This window comes from Platalea leucorodia (genome assembly GCF_965183815.1).
Source record: "Platalea leucorodia genome assembly, chromosome: 12".
In the NCBI taxonomy this organism is placed as follows: Eukaryota; Metazoa; Chordata; class Aves; order Pelecaniformes; family Threskiornithidae; genus Platalea; species Platalea leucorodia.
In genome coordinates, this window is record NC_138834.1 from 17,566,405 (window position 1) to 17,589,237 (window position 22,833).

Below are 22,833 nucleotides of genomic sequence, written 5' to 3' on the forward strand. Positions count from 1 at the left end.
ATACTGCAGTTTTACATTTATAGTTGGACTTTTATAATATTCAAGATTAGCACAAGATTCATAACCATAAATTATACATTGTTATCTAAGTACATAAAACGTTAATGATACATGTATTTGAAGAGTGGCACAAAGTAATAATACATCCCTGTTGGCATTCTCGAAGAAAGAGGTGGGTGATAGACACGCCGCTGATACTGCTGCAGCATAGCAGAACTGAGTCGCTGCGCCCTGTTAACTCAGGTGGTGCCGACTCTGCCCACCAGACAGGATGAGAACATGGTGCGGCAGGAAGCCAATGCCAGAATCAGTTAAAGGTGCAAATAAAAAGTCAGGATTACGGCCCTCCCTACCACCTCGACATTTTAGCAGTGTGTCCCCCTCCCCAACCCTGACACTGTGCTCTTGCATCTCTAGTGCTTTGGCAGCCCATGCTCACTCCTATGTTCGCTTGCCACATGTAGCTGAGGTTTTCTTTAGTACCATTTAACGTCAACAAGTAACATGCTCTCTTCTTGTTAAACAAAAAGGATCTGGGAAGTGTTTGCTCTCTGGCATGAGATTTATTTTCTTCAAGTCTCAGATCTACTCCAGAAAATATAGAACAGACTCCAACAGCATTGAACCCCAACAGCATTATTGTCCAGAAAAGGAAGCTTTCCCAATATTCCTCTAAACATTCAGAGCACAAATATTAGAAAGCCCATTTTCTTTTGCACATAAGACCGCAAATAAAATGGGGTAGTCAGATGCACACAAGCTTTCAACAATTCATTATTAACGAGATGCTTCACTGAATTGTTAACAACCCTGCTACTTCAGTAGCTTCAGCTAAAGCTTTAACAACTTGGTGCCAGGCAATTTCCCAGCTGCCTTCAATGAGCTTTGCAAAAGAAAGAAAAATATGCTCTCTTCCCCCTGGCTTCAAGCAGTTATTGCTATGAGTTAGTGAAATAGTGCCTTAACTTCAGACAAGAGTCTCACAATGTCATTAACAAAAGCTGCCTTTCAGAGGTTGAAATGTAACCGGACAATAATCAATAAATAACAGTAATCCCGTTGAAGTCTCCTCACTGAGCCAGGCAGCAAGTGTGTTCAGCCAACAGAATGTCATCTGTGCCTTTACGACCATTGTACACTTCTTGGAGAAGTTAAAAAGGGGCGGGAAGGAAGAGAACAGAGACAGTGAAGGTCTGTCAGAGAGCCAGTTACATATTGAAACCATAAACAGGCGGCTGGGTGAATCCTGTTGCTGTGTATCCATATGGGAAGTTTGCCTGGGGAGGTACTGCACTGGGGCCTGCTGTTAACATCAACTGCTGGCCTAGAAAAGCATGAGAAAAAAAAAGAAAAACAAAGTTAGTTTAAGAACCCAAGCTTCCCTAATGCTAGCTGTACTATGGGACAGGATTATGAGGCTTTAGCTAAAAATCAGCCACTGTGCAAGCATACACTAGCAAGTCACACTATTACTCAACATACACCACACAGAGTGGGCACCTAGCCCATCTGCTCTTGCTACCAGAAAACTACAAAAGCAAGGCAGGACTCAGAGGGAAGATGAATATCAACTGATCTTGAGGGCATGATAAACCTGGCTTGTTTTGAAGAGACAATACTGAAAGCCAAAACAAACTGATACTATTTAACTCATGCATAGTTGGAACTGAAAAGTAAGGCAATTCAAGCAAATAGTTAGGTCTGTTAGGTCTCACAGTCTGGAGAGTGCTGCAAAAGGCCCGAACATACCTTGACAGATTTGTCTTCATCTCTAGGAGCACACGTGCCTCATGCATATGTTAAATTCAGGTTAACATTTACATCAGACAGTGAACCAGTCACATCCTTCCCTTACCAGCCACTTCTAGGTGCTTCTTAGCAGAATGCCTCTTCAGAAGGGCTTCTAAAATAGCAGCACACTTGAGGACAGCCATGTTTTTTTGGCTGCATGTGTCTTAAAATGGGTGAGCTAGAAAGCCAGTCTGCCTTTCTACTTGGAAGAGGAAAAGGCAGACACATTCCTCTTAGACAGGAATAACAGGAGGAATTTTGCTAAGTTATTCCTGGGGCTGTGCACACCTTGGTAGTCCCTGTCCTGTTACCATACTGAAAGACTATTCCTAAGCTAGAGTTTTGAGCCACGTAAGAGGAGCAATACTTTAGCTGAAGAGTAGAAGTACTGTAAGAGAGAGATGTCATTTCAACAACTTACACGGTTCATCTAGCAGAGACAACCATTTTACTATCTAGTTGAAACCAGTTTACTTCGACTGGAGGCAGTCATTTAAGTCACCTCCACAAAGAGAGGCCAGAGTGACAATAGGTAATCAATTAAAACCAAGTCTTTCACCTACCAAATACTATTGGAGTGGGTTCAGTTACTTGTTCCTCTTCTTTTCTTAGGCTTTCAGAAGCATCAAGTTTATCCACCTACATTGAAGCGAACAGGAGATGTATGAAGGCCTTGTCTAGGAATTGCACCATTGTGTGAGGCTTTTCATGCCTGGTACCTTAGCTATCAAGTGTTCCTTTTATTAGCCCAAGTTGGAGAACACAAAAGTCTGCGTGTTCCCAGCAAACTATGTTGTAAACCTGCTCTCCCAATTGCTTCAGGTTTATTGCAATAAACAACAGCTGTCAAATGCATCTGAGATCATCATTACCTTCAAGTGAAGTACTTTTTGGGGCCCTATTCTAGTCACTGTTAACTCTATGACCCAAAAGACAAGCCCATCGGATTGCAGTTCCAAGCATCATCTCAAATGGGCCTAATATGCACTTATCTATTAACCTGCAATCCCTCTCCCCTTCAATGAGAGGACCCAGATATTCCAGACCCACAAAGTCTGATCTTATCTAGGACTACAGCCTAACCTGGGCTGCAGAGTACTGGTTTAACTGTATTAGCATTCACATAGACTCCTTTTAGAGGAAACTCTAGAACCATCATGGAAAGTGGTCTAGTAGTATCAGCTTTACACAGGTCCCAGTGTTGTGCCAAATAAAGCTCTGTTCATGCTAAAAACATTTGTGAAAGTGCTACAGTAATGCAGGAGCCCTGAACACAACTTTGAATTTGGGGTGGGGGGAGTAATCTGAGAAGACAACAGTACCTTCCTTCTCTCAGGTTTAACAAGTTATAGCTACCATAAGAGAACCATTGAGACTGAAGACTGCCAGGCATAAAAGTCACACAGCTTCACATCCAGATACAGGCAGTACTAACATCCTGGGCAAACCTACATTTAGCCCAATGCCGTATTTCAGCTGATCCTCATCCTCCTCTCCCACTGTAAGAATCATATCTAGTCTGAGAAGTGCTGCAAGAGAGGTCTCTATTATACTGTAGAGATGTTATCTAGATTTGGTGTTTAACAGTTTCCTGGACTTTTTGAAGCTTGCAACTCAAATTAATAACTTGAGTGGCAGTAGGCCTTTAACTCATACATTTATAGCTGTCAGCCTAACAGCTCTTCAGGATAACATTATGTTACAAATGCCATCTATATTACTCCGGATCAAAGCAATTGACAGCTACCAGTTTCAAACTAGTTGCATTGCTCTACTTATGACCTGGGATTCCCACTCTCTCTGGGATTAGACGTTCCTCTTTATGGCCCCTAGAGCATTAAGGAACTTTAAACAAAAGTGCAGTTACTCCCTCTGCTGGAGAAACAGGAAGCATGCCCAGAGCAGACATCCTGAAGAAGGGACAAAAGCAGTTCTCCAGGAAAGCCTGAACATCTGTCTCATCTGCTGCCTAGAAGTGAAGTTGTTCAAAAGGCTTCCAAATGAATGCCATCATACTTTGTGTGCCTGGCCCCTTCTGGGACATAGGCTATTCTGTGCTTTAATACCTTTTTAATGCATAAAAGAAAGGTAAGTTCTAGAAGACATACACACCCTGCTGATACACTAGTCTATTCTTTTGTATTTTTGAAGTTAGTTACATGACAATTTTAGACATACCACATTTATAAAGCCCATTCTCTAATTCCATGTTTCACAGTTAATTCAACAGACTAAATTAGTTGCACTGTAAACAACTCTCACCATGCAGATTTTCCTTCTGGCAAGTTATCCCGTATTTAGTACATGTGACTACTTGTAAATCCAACCAGCAGTTTAAAAACCATGATCTTAGACCTAAACCTCACAAAGAAGAGTACAGGTGAACTTGTGTGGCAAGTTTCTCCTCAGTGAAATATGAGGAGGAGTAGGAGTTTTAAGATCTGTGCAAACACTTTCACCATCCTAACAGGCAAGAAGTTTACAGAAGCTTTATGCTTCTATTCAAACTCACCATGCCTGAAAGACTGCACGCTTCAGCAATTTACAGCATAACGAGCAATTTGCACTTAGAACACATCCTGTTATGTGGCAACTGCTTTTGTTTACTTATGAACAACATCCTCCTTGCCACAAGATACCTGTAATGTAGTTAACACGAGCCCAAACACTCAAGTCGTCCTCAATCACTTGCTTTTGTTTCCTGCGAAGACGAGCAGAGTCTGGTTGGATTTTCAAGTTGCTTGTGAATAGTTATCCTTTTAGCGTTAGAAAGTGAACAGGAAATGAGTTAGAGCTAAATTACACTGCTCTTCTCACAGAAGCTACAGCTAGATTCCTGTAAAAGAATCCTAGGATATTGAGGGACACAAATGAACACAAAGAGTTTGAAATCAGAGTGTCACCTTATAGAACAGCCCATCAACCTGCAAGAAAATTCAGAGGGGAATACTTAGCATGACTGATTAGAGGCAACCTGAAGCAGTCACTTAGATAACTCATTTTAATTAAGTTCTTTACTGTGATGTCCTATGCAACCCTAGAGCCATCTAAGGAAGTATCTTAGCTTCGTATCTTAGTGCTGGTTGAGACAAGCATTTCAGGACCACACATGATCAGAACCTCTCTTGTCTCTCAATTGAGGATTAGCTATTGGTATCAGTATTGTACAGCCAGACTCTGCATCTGAAGTTCTGTTTTCCATTTAAAAAAAGAAAATCATCTTCAGCAGTCTACTCCTATGGCTGATGTAGGAATAGTGTGTACTATTAGTTACTCAAAAGCTATATTCTCTGTAACAAGAAAACAGAGTACTTGCACAGTTACACAAAGTAGTTACACAGGTTGTCCTCACCAAGTCTTCAGCTTTGTCAACTATGGAGCCACTCTGAAAAGCGCACAGTTGCTTATGTCCACTGTTAAAAGCAAAAGTTTAACTAGACCTCTTTCAAGTCCCAAGGCATCTAGTTATAAATTTCGCTAGCTAGCCTGAAGTGATTAAACCTACAGAACTTCCTAGAAGACCTAGTCTAAGAGGAACAACAATATTCCAAATGCATGCAAAGAGCTCTGGTTTGCATAATGCTAATCATCCAGCAGACTAGAAGTCTTAACTTTTCAGCCTATGCAATACTCACTTTGGTAAGGTACTCTCTCATCACTTGGATGAAGTAAGGCATTGCAAAGTCCATGATGTTATGCCTCCATGCCAACTCAAGGACTACATCTGGGTGTAGCAAGTCGTAACATGTGAAAAGGCAGGCTGCAAAGCACTCCTGCTTGCCTTCTTCCAGGAACCACTGAAGCAGCTTCTCAGCTAGTTCTGCATCTTTGGACTCTGCAGCATACTGCATAGCATCCTACACAAAAGAACAACAGTTAAGCTTGACCCTTGCCTGTCAGCATCTTGCTCTACACCTTATGTGCGTGTTATTGCTAGCTAGATAAGCCAGGTACTTAGCATACCATGAAGTTAGTCTTTAACAACACCAGGCATCTTCTGGAGGAGCCAAGCTACAGTACATACACTCAGTTAAGTCCTCTTATTTTGAGGCAACCCAGATACTTGTATTAACAGGCTTTCCTTAAGTACCTGAAGTGGCCTGATGAGATTTTGCTTAGTTTTGCAACCAGATAAACCATCTTTCTGGTATCCCACCTAGCTCACCATTAGATATTAAAGATTACCCAGAGCAGAAGAGATTAGTGCATCAACTGCTGGCGTCAAGACAGAAGACTGTTTGTCAGCTCTCCCACAGAACAGTAAAAAAAAACTGGCCCATGTGAACTCACTACAGGCTTGAGGACTATACCATTGTAATCATGTTTCAGTCTGTACCCTAACAAGGCCATAAGTCTTCAGTTCTATGGAGGATGTTCCGTACTGATACGGAAAACTGTACAGATGCCATTGATTGATATAGACAGATCTCCAAGTACAGAATAACATTATGAAATTAGATTTAAGATATGCATTTGAAATTGCAAACACTTCTGCTCTAAGAGTCTTTTCTTAAATGTCAAGTGAAGGGCTAAGACTAATCAGAACTCCAGATTTGAAACTAACAGAACACATTCAGTATCCAGGAGATCTATTGCCTCATAGCTCAGACTTCTTTTTGACAGTCAGGGAGAAAGGCTGCATTAGCTCACCTTATACAGACGGTCTTTCTTGCATAGCTCCACACTCTGTTTCCAGCGGTTGTTACCCTTATACAAGTATGCTGCAATACGCCTAAATTCAATTAGTTCATGCTTTTCCAGACGCTGAGCCAGCGTTATGTTATCAAAGTTGTCATAGGCATCAATGGAAGCTCTCAAACCCTGTTTGAGAGAGAATTGTTACATGTGCTGCCAGGTGGTAGTAGGCAAGAATTACAGTAGAGAAACATCTAAGCATGGTATACAAGTGTTTAGGTTCTGCCAGCTGGATGTTGATACTATGGCTACAGTTTGTTTACCCTGCTTATTTCATGCATCTCTCCAAAAGATGATTTTTAACAAAGCAAGATGCTAACTCAGTCATACTGACTTCACTTGACAAAACAGAAAAGCTAATTACCTTTAGAAGACACAGCATGTCTTCCAAATAGCAGCCAATGGGGCCAGAAGCAAGTCTGTTTACAGAAGTGTTGCCCAGTAGAGTACATACCTAATATAGACCTTTACGAAGTCTGTTGTTCTGAGAGAAATAACTGTGGCATCTGCTTTGTTTGCAAGTCATCACAGTCTCTCAAGACTCCCGCCCGCAAAAGGTCTGGTTCCACCCCCGCTACCACTGCACTGCAGAAGCCATCTTCTACACAAGGGAATTACTTTGTGTCAGATGGGGAACAGCCAAACTATGGCCTCTTTTTGTTGGAGAAAGAGGAGCATCCCTCAGGCCTAGCAACCTATTTTGTGGGGCTCACCTGGTAATCTTCCTCCTCCGTTAAAAGGTTGTTCAGAGCTTCGTTAACTCCTTTGTTGTTGTGGTTCTGGACTGAACGCAGATAAGGCTTTACTAGAAGTAGCCGATTAACCTGGAATTAATATGATTCCAATACAAGATTGAGTATACCAATTCTGACATTTCATACTCCTGAAACAAGTCCCCACTTGTTATTACAAGAGTTTGTGCTTACTGTCAGGACCCTTCAGACAAAGCATCTTGTATTGCCAGAAGTAAAATAAAACAGCCTCCTAGGCCAGTTATGCTAACTCTTCCAGTGTTTCCCATATCAAGGCAGGATTGGGCTGCTTCTCAATCCTTTATACTGGAGGCAAAGCCACCTGACAGACGTCAACCCTTTTTACCAGCCAGACACTGGAGTATCTTAACTTGAGCAAGAGGATTTCTTATTCATCTACCATCTCCCAAACTCACCTTTGAGAAAAAATTGACTGTCCTGGTGTGATCCAGTCGTGGAGACAATACAAGCAGGAGATCATTGATCAGCAGAGGTTTGTAGTCTAAATAGAATTGCAAGGCTTTATAGTATAGCTCCACATTGGCCACCTGCATGGTTAGACACTAGTTAGTACTTCAAGCACAAGCAAGCCTAAGGTGCTTAGTTTGGATCACTTAACTCAGCAGAAGGTTCATCTGACTCTTAAATAAAAGCTAAGGTTTTCTTCTAGAGGCCAGAAGTGTTACACTTACATGCAGAATTCTTGTTCAACCTTATGACTGCCATCCGCTTCCAGATAGTGAAGTCACAAGCTACCAGGGGTAGTACAAACCAATTCTAACCCATCCACAGTTAAGAGATCCTGGCACAGGCAGCCCACTCAAGTTAATGTGATCATTTGTTGAATTCCTAAAGTGAGTAAAGGCTGTAGTCTTAACCAGTCTTTAAGTTGTTGCCTTGAAACCCATAAGACCAATAAGAATGCATTCAGTCTCAAATCTTGTCTATACTATTCATCAATTCACTATTCTCTGCTGCATTCATGGGACTGCCCATTGCAATTCTCCCACTGAAACAGCTGGAAACATTTGCAGAGATCTTTCAAGAACAATCGCAGCCTCAAACTAAGACAGCAGTCAGCTCAAAGGTATTAAGGAGGTTACACCTCTTGCTTGTGACCTATGATCCTGAGCGGTTTCTGAAAACATCCTGTGCTAGCTGCTGCCACTCAACAGAATGTGCTGCACAGCAGAAAACAAAGGGTGTAAGATTAGATTAATTCTTGTGCTAAACTGATTGGAAGTTGTTTTAAGTACAGCAGGAAAATTGAGTAGTAGCTTAAGCAAACTCATTTTCTAAAAGGCGATTCTGTTGTGCGTTTTTGCCTCTGTTCTGAAAGTGACTTTCAGCACTTTTATCCAGTTAACTAGTTACTTACCTTGGCAATTATGTCTTTAAACTGCCCCTCTTTCCAGGCATCAGTGGGATGATTCATCATAGTAATTATTGCATTGTCATACTCCTCATACTTGTCATAGAGGAATACAAGTTCTGCCCAGAGATGAGCCTGTTCTGCAGCTCTGAGCACCTGATAAAATGAGAAATCAGTTGGTCTGATTCACTGACAGCTTCCCAACTTCACTTGCAGTGTAGCTACCTTATTGCATACCTTTGGAATATTAACTCTAGACCAGAAGAGCTCCAGATGTTCCCTCATTTTCTGAGGCTTGAATTTGGAGTATAAGATGGCAAGTTCAGTAAACATTCCCATGTGAGCACGCTCTAGGCCCAAAGCAGCTTCCAAAAGGGCAATCAGTTCTTCAAAGTATCCACGATCCTGGATGTTAGGAAAATAAAGATTAATTGCAAATTCATGACCAACAGGCACTTAAAGCTTCCTAAAAATGCATATATACTTCAATTCAACATGCTTCGCTTTTCTCTCCAAATGAGAGTGCTTAGACTTGTAAGACAGGATTCCAACGAGGCAACAGAACTGTAAAAGAAGGGACAGTAAAAGCTATCGCCCTTTCATTTACTACATAAAAAAATGCATGCAGCTATTTGGAAGTGGAGATGGAAGAAGAACGAAGTTAAAAGATCAGCCCCACAGTGTATCAGGTTTTATCTGTGACCACTCTACTGGCAGATATAAGTATGCTCTCTAAAGTCTTCTAGGATATTAACAGTGATCTAACCTGATAGTAACTGATCAGCTCCTCGAGTTCATCAGCGTGGATGACTATGTGTAAACCACAGATCTGTGCCAAGCGGAATTCTTTTCCATCCACACAGGCAAAGCATACCTGTAACGAGAGTTAGCAAATAGTCAGTTAACAAGAGAATACTGCAATGCTTACTTAATCTCCTTATATTAAAGGGAAAGTTAATTAGCAAGCTTTACCAAATTTGAGTCTTACCTACAGTTCCAAATAGGTATTTCCATAATGCTTGCTTTAGAATTAAAACCTCTGTCATTCATTTTGCACTGTTTTGAAATTAAGCTTTATTACCTTGGGCAAGAGGACAGCTTATAAAGGTACAAACATACTCTGTAGCCAGAAACAGTTAGCAAGCTACTATCAGAGCTAATTGTAGATAGTTATGAATTAACTCTTCTTTAATTCCCACTTTACTGACAGAGCAAAGGAGTCCAATTATGTTCTACAGCAACATGCCCAGAAGCAACAGTAGAGCACATTCTGCAGACTATTAAAAACCCGAGTTTAAGTTACCTCCTTCCAAGTCCTTGTGCTGTTGGCTTTGCGGCCACTGTCCACTGCTGCCTGATACTCTCCAAGGTGCACCAAGGTAGATGCCAGGCGAGCAAAGTTAGATACGTTGTTATAGAGTAGTTTTGCCGCTTCATACATCCCCTCTTCATAACAGCGATCACCAACCTGGATTGGGAGTCCAAGGTAAACAAGGGTAACAGCAAGCATCAGGAGTCAGCTAAGCAGCAAGTCATACATGGGAACTGTGGACCAAGACATACCTGTTGTATATGGGCATTATTAGGGCCACTAATAAACTCCTCCAGTTCTGACAGACGATTAGTTTTTGCCAAAGCAAAAATAAGTTCCGTCTCTACATAAGACTCTCTAGCCTTCTTCCTGGCCATCTGTAAGAACTTGACAAGGTCCTCCCAGTTATCTTGAAGGGAGAAGAGAGATTTAAGATCCTCTGTTTAGTCATTCTATATTGCTCATCTTGCCCACCCTAGGAACAGTTTTCACTAGTAGTCTCCAGAATCTCCTCCACCATGATACTAAGCTATTTGCATTTGAGTTAAGGAATTCCGTGCTAAACATCAAGTCACCTTCACATGAGGCTGAACTTCTTGCAACCATTCTACAATTCAGTCAGCAAGCAGTTCTGCTACATACAGCTGAATAAATACATTATACATGGCTATATTTTAGATTATAACAGTCCAAATTATCTCCACGTGAAGGTCTATCTTCGGCACAGCAACACAGACAAGCTTGTTGACAGGAATCTCACTAAACATTGACTCATCCATTCCACGTACTGACTGCTCCCATTTCCTCTGAAACAGAATCCGTAAGTCTCAAGAATCCCTGCTGCTCGATGTAGATACAATAACCTAAGCTTATATCCAAACAATCTTAAGTTTGAGGATGCTTTGCCTTACCATTTCTATTAGCTGCTTGAACAACCTCCATGTAGGCAGATGGATCATCTGCCTTTATATAGGAATCAATGGCTTCTTTCACCAAGTCCTTCTGGAGCTGTGCCCTGGCTAGCTGGCTCCATACTGCTGGTTCGTTACATCTCTCGGCAAATTCATAAGCACGGTCTAAGTTGCCAATGTGCTCAATCAGCACCTGTTTGAAATTGAAATTGCAAGTTAAAAATCAAAGCTTTATAGCATTGTCCTTTCTAACAGAACTCTTTCTTCAAGTGCATACGCTGTTCTGTGTAACCAATATGAAGCTAACTGCTTTTAGAACAGCCATTTCTGCTCAATGAAGTAGAGGCAGCAAGAATAAGACTCTTGTTGCTACTGTTTCTCCTCTGCCTTACAGACATCAGTAATGCTGGCCTAAAGACAATGCCTAGTAGCATTTGCTTCTCCTGCACCTTTCAAGTATGAGTCTCCAAGGTAGCCACTGTGAATCAAATGCGGCATACAAACCCCAAGCATATAGTGCAACACCCCAACATTTTTTTATTACTTTGACCAGATCAGCCTCTGAAGTCAGTATTTTGACTTTGTTTTGCTATTCTTTGCACATAATCCCACTTCTCCCTGCAACTTGTTACATATGGGAACTGCACTCTTAAGTTGCAATGATTTAAGTGACAAACACTCCTTGAGAATCAATGTAACAATACACTTCCCATCCTCTCTATTACTAGCATTCTATACCTTCATGCAGGAACCATGCCTCACCTGAATTGCTGAAGTATTAACATCAAATTTTCTGAATATAGCAAAGGCTTCTTCATATAGCTCATTACTGATGGCAATGTTTGCAATATCTGGGGCATCATAGTTATCTAGACGATTGATGTATTCCATCACACGAGTGCGGTCAGCCTTAATGGCAGTCAGGATCAGCAGATTCTGGAGATTCCTTTGGTTAACAGAAGACAGATGCTATAAGCAGGGCACAGTAACACCTGCTTACGTGACATGTATTGTACATGCAAAAAAATACACCCGCTTACTGTCACTAGCAACCACCTTTCATCCCCAGACTGAGAAGCACTGATACTTCAAAAAGAAACTGCTTACCAATATCAGCGTTCTCTTCTCTCAACGCATCACCACAAACTGCATAGTGTGAACTAGCTCTGTTCTTAAAGCACAGAGCACTTTAAATTCTGCTTTTTCACCTAATTATACACATTTAAGAGTGCTTAGGTCCTGCAACCAAGAGGCCCACAAATAACCTGGGTCACTTCACAGCCTAAACAAAGGCACTGAATAAGCTAAACTTGTGGACAAAGCTCTCCTCTTACCTGTGTTCACTGAATACAGAATTATCCAAGACAATTTTTTCCAATAACTCAATCAATTCATTAGGCAGGTCAGCAGTCATGAAAGCTTTCACAGTTACAGAAACCTCCTCTGGATCCTGTGTCTCTGATAAAGCTGTTTGGACAACCTGGATTTGAAGGCAGGAACATATTAAGTGTTTTCCCCAAATGAGATATTTGCCAACCGATTCCAGTGAACTACAAATTAAGGCTTCAGAACTTTGAGAGTATTTTGTCACTGACAGCAAGAAAGAGCTACTTCTATACTGAATATAGCTATTAAAGTCACACCTTGGGTCTGTACAGGGAGGAAATTCACTAGAAGTAGGTCACTCCACAGGACAGAAATATCATCTTACTGGTAACTATGTTTTCTGGCCATGAAGGTCAGAGTTAATACCTGCCACTCAAACTCTTACAAGGTTCTGGATGGCTGAGATGGGGCCTCAAGGGACCCTGTGGGGAATGACAGCTACTTTAATGCTCCATGTTTCCGAGACATCCTGAGGTCTCCTCATACTGAGAGTTTAGCCTTTGTGCTGTACCTGGTCAATAAGCTGCCGCCTGAACGGGTTGTTTTCTTCCAGAACATTTGCCCAGAGCTCAGGGTCCTTCCTACGCACCAGATAGCGAGCCTCACTCTTAAACAGTGAGTTCTCATTGCAGACCTGAAGAAGAAGTTACAAATATTGGTCTTAATGTTAAGGGTTAGTACCACAAGACAGGTTTAGCTAGCTATGAATCAGACAGTCTAGAATACTGACTAGAACTAATTGCTGAGCAATGCTAAATGCCACAGACAAGTTCTTACCCAACCTCTGATCTGGAAGGCTCATGGAGAAGGTCTCCAGCAGAATTTCTATAGCTTCTCTTGGTTTTGCCCGACACACAAATACTGTGACAGTGGCTTCACAGTAACTATTTGCTTCTGTTTGAAGTGAAGACCTGCAGAAGCCTGAAGAACTTAAGTTTTAAATCTAGAAAGGGAGCCACTTGCCTGGGCAATGTTAAGTAGTGAACTGAGGAATGGTGCTGGTGTTTAAAGCTGGAAATAGGTTATGTATTTGGTGTCATTAGCTTTACCTTAGAAATGTTCAGAGTAGCAAGTAGCTTGGATTCCCCTGCTAAAATGTTAAGGGTACAAAATAAATGCAAAATCTATAGAAGTGCAGCAAGGAAGAGTTATGAGTTATGATCCTATCAGTATTACTAGCTTCAATTTCCAACTAGAAGAGTAGAAACCTGAAGGCCTATTCCATATTCTATCAACAGGTCAAGTTTTGTTAGTATCTGAATTAGCTCTTGGAATCTCAAGTACTTTGCTGTAAGCAAATTAGTGGCAGCACAATTTTGCTTTATGTTGTACATCTACTAGTTGCAGGAGTTGAGCCCTCTTCTAGGGGCTAACCATGTCTCAAGAATAATTCTTACAGGAGGAAGATCTTTCCTCCGTAACCAGAAACACCTGCTCAGAACATCAGTTCAAGGAAGAAATTCGTACTGACAGGTTTTTATGGTTAACTAGAATGTTAAAAGCTTATCCTAGCAAAGTTTCCTGGCAAAACAACAAGTTAGAGCCACCTTCGTATCCTGAAATAAGAGCCAAATATACCCAGCTTTTTTTTTTTTTTTTTTTTAAACAGCTACAGAGGAGATACTACTTCAAAAATAGCTGCTTCAGGCTGGAAAGTCATCCACTTCAGCAGCAAGCCTAGACTATACCACCATTCTAACACTCACAGGGTAGGCCTTGCCAGAGAAGAGTATTTACTTCCTTTCAGACAGGGCAAAACAAGCTGGTTCTCACCCCTACACAGCTGACATTCTTTGCATACACCAGTGCAGGAGTGCAGGTAGGAGGAGAATGTTTTCTTTCTCAGCAGCCACAAGGACTACAATCTGGCATTAAGCTCTGGTGTTCAGTTTGAGACTAGGATGTGTTTGGAGAACCCCGGGAATTTCACTTGCCCTTGAACTTTCAAGGGAGGTTCTAGGAATCAACAAGCTTAAGACAGGAGAGGAATGCTATCAGAGCAAAATGTTTACAGTCAAACTGCAAAAACTATTTTCCTCACTTCTAGTTAAGTATTGGAGCAACTCTAAGGGTCAACCACAATAAGGGAAAATTACAAGCCCCATTCTAGTTTCAGGGAAGCTTTTCCTCCCACTGTAGAGTCAGGCTAGGTGACAGCCTGTCCCTTCTGCTGATCAAGTGCTCAAGGCTCAAAAAAAAAAAAAAAAATCAACTTAGCAAAGGTTTACCAGTAGGCATATTCATTAGCTGGGCCCAATTTTTAATTTTGAGCAGAATCAGTAGATAAAAAACATGAATAGTACCTTAAAGGTGCAGAGTTATAAAATTTTAGTTCAGACATATAGCATAAGAGTTCTCATCAGCATAAAAATTACTGTCTCTATATAGAAGAATCCTGCCTACCTCAATTCCTGAGTCAGACTGCAAGACAGGATTCTGCAAGTGTTAGACAAATAGCCAGCTAGGCTTCCACTTCAGGCAGCAAGTAGTTCTTTAACATGTTTATAAGTGGAGTTTTGCTAACCTTTATGAGTTCCAGATCACATTGACCCCTCTCATAAGCAACGCAGGCCAGATGAGGGTCCCTCTTTTCACAATATTTGCCAACTACACGGCTGTCATAGTAAGGATTCTCACGAAGGAACCGCTCTGGATTATTATTACTGTCAATGTAGATTTTGGCCAAGGCATTATGAGTCGCAGGTTCTTCACAGCCTTCGTGAATCCTTGATTCAAGCCATGGCAACAGCAACTTAAGCCTTTGAAGAAGCAAACATTTTAGGTTTATAAGTCAGACTGAGGTATGCTTGACAGCTACCCATTAATAGTATTATTACCCATTAATAGCCTTATTTAATTACCCATTAATTAATTAATTACCCATTAATAGCCATTAATTAGTACCCATTAACAGCCTTCCCTTCAAGCAAGTCCGCTTGTCAGACTTAAAAGCGGACAGAGACCAGACTTAAAGGCAGACAGAGACCAACCAGACCATTTAATGGGTCTTAAATGAGTGGAGGCCAGATCTGCAGCGAAGATCAGGGAAGCTTGCAGATGCCACTGCTTTTGGAATCTTTCCTTCCACCTCCTATTGCATTAGCTGGCTCTTCACACTTGAAGCCATTTGTTCGTTTTACAGGTAACTACAAACTAATTACAGGAGCTGCTGTGTGCCTACAACAAGACTGTCAAGACAGTTTTATCCAGATTTACTCCAAAGGCACATCCCATGGTTGGCTGTACAGGAATTGTTCAAAAGCCATGTTATTCACCATGCAGTGCTGTCAGGCATTCATATATGGCCCAAATAATCAAGAGACTGACTAGCAAATCTAAGCTGCTTTTCTCTAAAGAAACATAAAACAGTATTAGTATTGTATCATTCAACAAAACTGCATCCAATTCAATTCGGGTGTATAGCAGAGTCAGGAAAGCCCAACACTGGTGTCTACAGATGCATTTTTGTTACCGATTTCTTTTTTCCACTTCAGCCACCAGTTCATCTGTTGAGAACTGGCCTCTAACCACCATGATCAAGTTCTTAATGACATCTTCAGAACAATCCACATCAAGAAGTCCTCCAACCACTGCTGGTATACGGCTAGGATTCACCTAGAATAAGCCACCATCATTAAAATTAGTTATTAGCATTACTAATAACCCACCTCCGGTCTTCCACATGGGGAAGTTCTAGTTAGCAATTTAAACTATGCTTTAGAGCAAGCAGTGAATATAAAGTTACTAATACATTTGTATATACGTTCCAGGAAACACTGCACTTACAGGTTTGTAATAGACAAAAGGCTTATTGAAGAGCCTCTGCACTAGAAGTGTCACCATAAGAGAGACACAGCAGATTCTGCTTTAGTTTACTGAAAGGTTAAGTTCCTTTGAAGGAAGGAAAGAGCAAGAGCTCAAAAGTGGATTCTCCTTACCTTCTGTACATAGATCTCTATATACTTCTGCAGGTTATTGCGATATAAGTAGAGCACCAGGTCATGGACAAAGTCAAATCGATCACAGACAATGATCAGAGGAAGCTGGTCCGTGAGCTTTGCTTCCTGTATTTTGTGCCAAAAAAAAAAAAGGGCAACCAACCACCATTTGTTGAAGCACTTTCAAAGCACGAAAGTCTGACCAAGTTCCCTTAGCACTAGAAGTAACAGTACATTCAAATTTAAGATTGCCAAGCAGACAATTGACTTCAAAAGCAAGTTACCCACTATGAATACCATTCTGCCAGTCTATCAGTTGAGTTTTAAGTTTAGGCTCCTCATGAAGAAGTGCCACATTAGGCCTACATCTCTAGCTTCAAAATGACTATCAATTCACATATCAAGTCAGAAGATAGTCGCTGGGCCAAGAACTTAACAATGCAAAATGAAGTGGCCATTTTACCACAAAGCATGTGAAGTGTTGTAGTACAGGTTGACTCCCGTTTTAATAGGCTTTGTCTAGCCAATATCCTTGATAAAGCTCCTGCTGAATAATTCAGCATAGTCTTTCCTTCTGCCAACCTGGATTCACCTACTGTTAGGTGACAATATATTTATGAGTTTGGTACTAGTTATATCATACAGGCTAGTTTTAAAGGAATGGTGAATTTGGGCTTGTTTTCCCAGAGACAGCCTAAAAGGACCTATTATACACCTGGAATAGGATCAGACTCCTATTCCAGCTACACAGGAGACTACTCACAGCCATGCCTGCTAAACCTTGAACTGGTTTTTCCCTCCATTAGAATGCTGTAGTTCTGCTGCTAAGCAAAATATACAGAGGACTGCTCAATCCATTGGACAGAATATTTACCTTCAGAAAGTTCTTCACCCGTTCTGGGTTATAGCAGTTACTTTCACGGCAGATTCTTTCCACTTCCTTTATCTGACCAGTCTTGCAAGCTGCCTGGATGTACTTGAAGTGAACATCTGGATCCTGGCTGAAGTTTACAATGGAACCCAAGAAATAGAACAGTCCTAGAAAGAGTCACGTGTTTTTAGCATAGTTGGAAGGGTAAGTGAAACACGTGCAGACTGTTATGGGCTTCAGCTTGTGACTTAGTTCAGCCCTGCTGAGAGAGTAGCTTTCATCCAACTGCGGGAAAAATCAGAAGGATTTCCCCTCCCCCCTTTCAGGTTTCATCTTTCTTTCTGACCTTTACTCAAGAGGGTTAAGAAACTAATCTAGAACAAAGCTATGCCTAGAACCCACTGTGATGAACTCACTTCTATAAATGCATTGTAAGGTCCAGCCACGTGACAAGTACCTCTCCCATAAAAGCTACAATCCTTACTATTAGCTTCAATCAAGTAGTGCTTCCAAGTAAGCTGCTTCCTTCTAATACTGTACCTTCATAACTTTTGAAAGATTCAAAAAGCTCCACAAGAGACTGGGTACCAAGCTGCTCATGGTATTTAGAAGCAACTTGCACACAGAGCTGTAGGTTTTGCCTAATGTTGGCTGACAGCATGGCACGCAAACACTCCACAGAGTCTTCAACTGAGAGAGAGCCAAAGAAGTTCACAAGCCACTACAAAGAGAAAGAAATTTTACTCAGTAACTTGTACAGGATTTGACTGACTTCTAAACTCTGGCAACTAGCCAGAGTTTCTACCCCAGCTACTAGAGAGAGAAGTCTTCCATGCACTAAGACCAAAGACATAAAAAGAAACACACTCGCCATCTTTACAACTACAAAAACACAGTTTGGAATTAAGATTTGAAATGGCCACTTGGGAAATTGAGGTCAGATTGAAGCCATCAGAAGTATAGATTATGGCTTAATCATTAAGTGGACAAGTGTTCTTGAATCACAGCTACATGTGCTACTTTGGTGCCTACAAACCATCTTATAGTGGCTGCAGGGATTTCAGCAGCTACGGAAGCGCTGAAGAGTGTTCACTTTACTTAAGCTTTCACTTTCTTACTCTGTACCACAGACTTACCTCAGGATTCAAGAGATGAGTATGAACAACAGCACGTTTAATATCATAGAGATCCGTGTAGTGTTCCAAAGCTCGCTGGAGCAAGCCTGCCTTTTCACACAACTGGGCAATATGAGCACGATCATAGTGTGTAAACATTTGGTTTCCAAGAATGGCATCTGCAACCTAGGAGGTTACATTTCATATTCAGACTGTCAGAATCACAGCAGTTCAGCCTAAAAATTGTTGAAAAGTCACGCAGCGACTCATTAGTAGTCTTTGACATTGCTAAACTACTTACAGGTATCAGTATCAGATATCATATTCTTGTGCAAGCCTACTACTGTCTCTCCTTTCCTTTTTGGAGGAACTAGGTTAAGCAGTCTTACCTGCGGGGCATGAATCAAATTCATTTCCAGGAGACGAGTCTGAAGGTGGCCTTCTGCAGGGCGATTATTTTTCAAGGCATCCAACAGAAAGGACGTGCACTGCTGAATAAGACTGTTCTCCATGAACACATCCACAATCTGTTGAGATTGATCAAGTTAGAGAAGAGAGTCTACATACACACACGCACACATTTATCTGTATATACTAATAGCCTGGCTAGAAAGGCAGCTCATCACAGCACCTAGCATGCTATATTCCCTTTGTTTTCATAGGATTACTACCATGGTAATAGAGAGACAAGTTTCATGCTTTGTTTTCTTTTTCTCTACAATGTAAGCAGCACATTACTTTGAGCTATTATGCCAGATTTTGCCACCCACTCTATTTAGTTTTAACACAGCATGCAAATCCCATCCCTTCTCTCTTGTTGGGATAGTTGCTACAAGAAAAGCTAAGACTTTTTCTAAGTAGCTTCAATTATTTAATAATGCAAAGTGTTGCCTTATTTCTCTGTCCATTTAACCAGGAGTGGCCACTGGCAGCCAGCACTCAAGTTTACTTGTTCGTCTTCCTGTAAATTCTCTGCATGGGAAGAGTTAATGTATGCTCCATTAAAGCCAACAGTAGGACAGTAACACTCTATTGCTTAGACTAAGACTGTGGCAGATTCACTATCAATATTATAGTAATAAGCCAAAAACCTTCCACAAGAATTTGAGAGCACACTTGCATCTAAAGACTTAATGGTAACCAAACTTGACTACAATAGTTCAGTCACTTTTCTAACCAAGCCAACTAGAGACCTGAACTGGCCTTACCAGTCCCCAAAATGGTACTATGCTATTACCTCTGTCTAGAAAGAGACCAGTACTCTTGTTGTAGGCATCACCTGGTTAATGTTAGCCAGTGGCTCCTCATCCTGTACCAGCATCTGAGAGAACTGCAGGCCTTGCTCTGGACTGACTCTCATCACACTTCTCAGTAAGAAGATCCAGTCTGGGGTATAGCCAACCTAGAGATTTCAGAAACAGTCGTGCATGTCTAGGAAGATTTACACATCTTTTAAGCCTTCAGATTCTTTAGCATAAGCACTATGAACTGCTGTGAGGTTGCCATGCCCATCCCCCATCTTCCAGGAATTCTCAGACAAAAGCATTGCTTGTCTGTTGACACAGAAATTCAGTATTCACCTACTTAGCAACTGAACTTGCACCAGGGCATTTCTCTTGCTAGGTAAGAAAACTGTTAGGAAGAAATCTTTCAACAGTCTTAAGGCACTATCTGTCAAGTAAGGTCCTAAACTTACAAGTGGACATCAGGCAAATTGTTTTGTAATCCATCCAAAAAAAGTGTCTCATGAATTCAGGAAGAATCTTATCTTTATTTTCTAGAATAAGCTTGAGCCAGTCCATTAATTTGATAGTTCATAAAATTCTGAATGTTCTGAATTTAGTTTTTTTGCAGACTGCTCAGACCTTAGTCATACACTATGATTTGCACTATGACAATGAAGAAAGCCCTGTTTCTCAATCTTACCTACTTATCAGTTTGAAGTGACAGGAATCAAACTTGCCTCATGGAAGATAGTTTGAGAACATACACATTAAACATAAGATAGAGTCTAGCAGTTTATGATAAACAACTTTACCTTTTTAGCATACAGCACTATTTTCTGGAACTGACCAGTTTCAGCAAAGCACTGAATCACTTTGTTTGGCACATTGGCACGAAGATAGACACTGAGTGCAAGGGTTGGGTCAGCTGTCTTCACCAAGTCTCCCAGCTCCTCTGAGCACTCCAGCTGAAGTCAGAAGTGGTATTTTATCAAGCAGAAGAATTCAGGGATGTAGTATTAACAAAAGCATTGTTCACACTCAATTGTTACAAGGCAACAGAATTAACCTAGTGTCATAATTGAGCCTACCTTGTCTTCCTTCAGCCACTTCTCCAGAAGCTGCTTGCGGCCCTGCTGTAGGACAGGGCGACAGAGCTCCAGAGACTCAAACTTGTTCAGCTGTCCCTGGTCAAGCAATATTCCAAAGTACTGGAGCAGGGGAGAGGCCTGCCCAGGCTGAGCTGGTACACTCTGGAACTTCCTGATTGTATCGCTGGTACGTAGAATTCCCTGAAGAGGCACAAGATAGAGAGAAGCAATGTTTAATTAGTGAAGGCTGAATAGTATTAGTCAAAAAAACAGGTGTTAAGCTATACACTGAAGCATCTACTCTCAAGCCTTCAGCGTAGAGATCTTCAAACCAATGACATTCTAGCAAGAAGTCAGTGACCAGAGCAAGTCCAGTCTATGGCTGGAAAAGTATAGCAGATGCTCCTTTAGAGGATACAGGAGAATATATTAGTCAGAACAACAACCAAACTGCAGAGAACTAAGGCTAGTATTGCAGCACTTCAGGTTTTGAATGTCAAGTACTGAAATGCAAGTGAGCTAAGCAAGTCCACTAAGCTAACGCAAATCCCCATGACTTCTAAGCTTTACCTTTGGAGTTATTTACCTTTGGTGCAGATGCAGCTACTTTAGCAGCATCTGCATAGCTTCCTTGAGCAAACAGCGTATTGAACTTTCTGGCAAATAATTCCTCTGCCCCAGCTAGGTTACTACGTATAGCCATACGCAGTCCCAAGTCAGGATTCTGGAGAACATTTGTAGCATAGTTCACTATGTTGTCTTCCTCAACACATACAGAAAGCACCTGGAAAGGACAAAAGGCATATTGAGGAGTACTGTCCTTTCCACAACTACTATGAAATATAGCAACCAAATGGCTATACAGCCCACGGTGAAGTAGTAGATTATTAAAAAAAACAAGTTCCTCCCCAAGCAGTTCTATACTAGGAAAGGTTAAAAACTGACTAATCAAATAGTCACTTGCTCCCTTCCATGACATTTGTTGCATCAAGTCACTCATTAGGCTTGTCACATTCCATCTGAGCTTTAGAAGGCTCAAAAATCAGAATGCTTGATTTGTTACCTGTCCTTTTTTGTTCACACCAATAATGCCTGAGGTAGGTTCATGAGGAGCTGTGACAAAGATAGTATCAGCACTAATACGGTTCATGTAGATGCACACTCCAGACTCCAAGTCATACATGTGAATATATCCATACTTTGTGATCAGGTAGATAACACCATGCTTAATTCCAATCTGCCAAAAGATGAGTTTTTATTAGTCAAGACTAAGACTGTAACAGTTAAGACAGCTGCCTTTAGCCTAGTCACAAGACAGTACTGCAGTGACATGCCTTTGCACTGACACTAAGAACAAACATAGCTTCGGACTTCTTCCTTACAGACTCAAAGCAACGAACAGCTTTGCTGGCCATTTGGAGCCATAGCTCCACTGAATAGAGAGGCTGAAGGGAAATTAAAATTCATCTGCAGCAATGGACATACTCCTCATCCTAATGAGCCAGGCTGATGTAGAAAGTTTGGGCATAATTAGCATTCTAGTCTAGATCTGTCAGTACAAGTTTCTGTTCAGAAATACTGAGATAATCCCACTCTCCTCCAACAAGGCCCACCCAAAGCACCAACAGAACCTAAACCAAGCTCAGTTACCGAGTACTCCAGTTTACCTGTCAAGTCACTTAAACCAGAGAGGCTTTCAAGCCAAAATGCTCTTCAGACAAAGAAGTACTTTCACTTTGGAACAAGTCTTCAGATGTTTTGTTAATTAAGCCTCAAGCTGAAGTACAGAGCCACATGAATCCTGTCATGTAGACAGCTTCCTTTGTTTACCTTAGTTTAAGGCATCTCTTGGTTCATTTATGAAGCTGGTCTATTAGACTGGTCAGCAGTTGCATGCTCCGAGATAGTTTGCTTTCTTTACACAATTTCTAGTCCTACAGACATGCTAAGTGAAGTTTGGTCTCTCAAGGCAACCAACTATATTCTTTCCTAAAGAACCTCCCATTAGCGTCCCAGATTGCCTTTTCTGTGCTGCTGCTCCAGGAAGTATGCTGATATAGGACTCCCTGCTCCATCTGTCTCTTCTAGTGAGATCTACTGTAGATGAAATACCACTTTCATGTGAAGCTACATCAAGCACCCTAACATTCTTATCTAGAACTCTGAACATTAGTAGGAAGTTCAATAGCCAAAGCTATGTTAGAGATATTCTACCAGAAGACACTTCTGAGGGTTTTTTTGGGTCTGCTTGTTGTTGGGGATGGGGGGGGGGTAGGGGTTTTGTTGGGGATTTTTGTTGTTGTTGTTTTAAATACAGCCTTAAGTTGACATACCTGGACGAATACTGGAACAGCCTATGTATCTGTGTTTGAGTTA

General features: G+C 41.3%; 1 protein-coding gene across 1 annotated transcript in view; it reads right to left on the reverse strand.

The window, feature by feature from the left end:
* Positions 1–400: 400 nt before the first annotated feature.
* CLTCL1 (clathrin heavy chain like 1) overlaps positions 401–22,833 on the reverse strand; it is a 37,054-nt gene continuing 14,621 nt past the window's right edge. The window contains exons 6-32 of the mRNA XM_082324833.1: positions 21,521–21,694; positions 21,044–21,241; positions 20,458–20,658; positions 20,182–20,334; positions 19,423–19,545; positions 18,533–18,670; positions 18,165–18,329; positions 17,569–17,749; positions 17,032–17,195; positions 16,158–16,283; positions 15,692–15,834; positions 14,744–14,978; positions 12,731–12,853; positions 12,168–12,313; positions 11,596–11,779; positions 10,834–11,026; positions 10,174–10,331; positions 9,914–10,078; positions 9,377–9,484; positions 8,848–9,015; positions 8,617–8,766; positions 7,655–7,786; positions 7,200–7,310; positions 6,442–6,612; positions 5,427–5,648; positions 2,355–2,430; positions 401–1,324 (exon numbers count right to left, since the gene is read on the reverse strand). Of these exons, the coding sequence (XP_082180959.1) occupies positions 1,209–1,324; positions 2,355–2,430; positions 5,427–5,648; positions 6,442–6,612; positions 7,200–7,310; positions 7,655–7,786; positions 8,617–8,766; positions 8,848–9,015; positions 9,377–9,484; positions 9,914–10,078; positions 10,174–10,331; positions 10,834–11,026; positions 11,596–11,779; positions 12,168–12,313; positions 12,731–12,853; positions 14,744–14,978; positions 15,692–15,834; positions 16,158–16,283; positions 17,032–17,195; positions 17,569–17,749; positions 18,165–18,329; positions 18,533–18,670; positions 19,423–19,545; positions 20,182–20,334; positions 20,458–20,658; positions 21,044–21,241; positions 21,521–21,694 (4,224 nt within the window). The 3' untranslated portion in view covers positions 401–1,208. The remainder of the gene's footprint in view (positions 1,325–2,354; positions 2,431–5,426; positions 5,649–6,441; positions 6,613–7,199; positions 7,311–7,654; positions 7,787–8,616; positions 8,767–8,847; positions 9,016–9,376; positions 9,485–9,913; positions 10,079–10,173; positions 10,332–10,833; positions 11,027–11,595; positions 11,780–12,167; positions 12,314–12,730; positions 12,854–14,743; positions 14,979–15,691; positions 15,835–16,157; positions 16,284–17,031; positions 17,196–17,568; positions 17,750–18,164; positions 18,330–18,532; positions 18,671–19,422; positions 19,546–20,181; positions 20,335–20,457; positions 20,659–21,043; positions 21,242–21,520; positions 21,695–22,833) is intronic.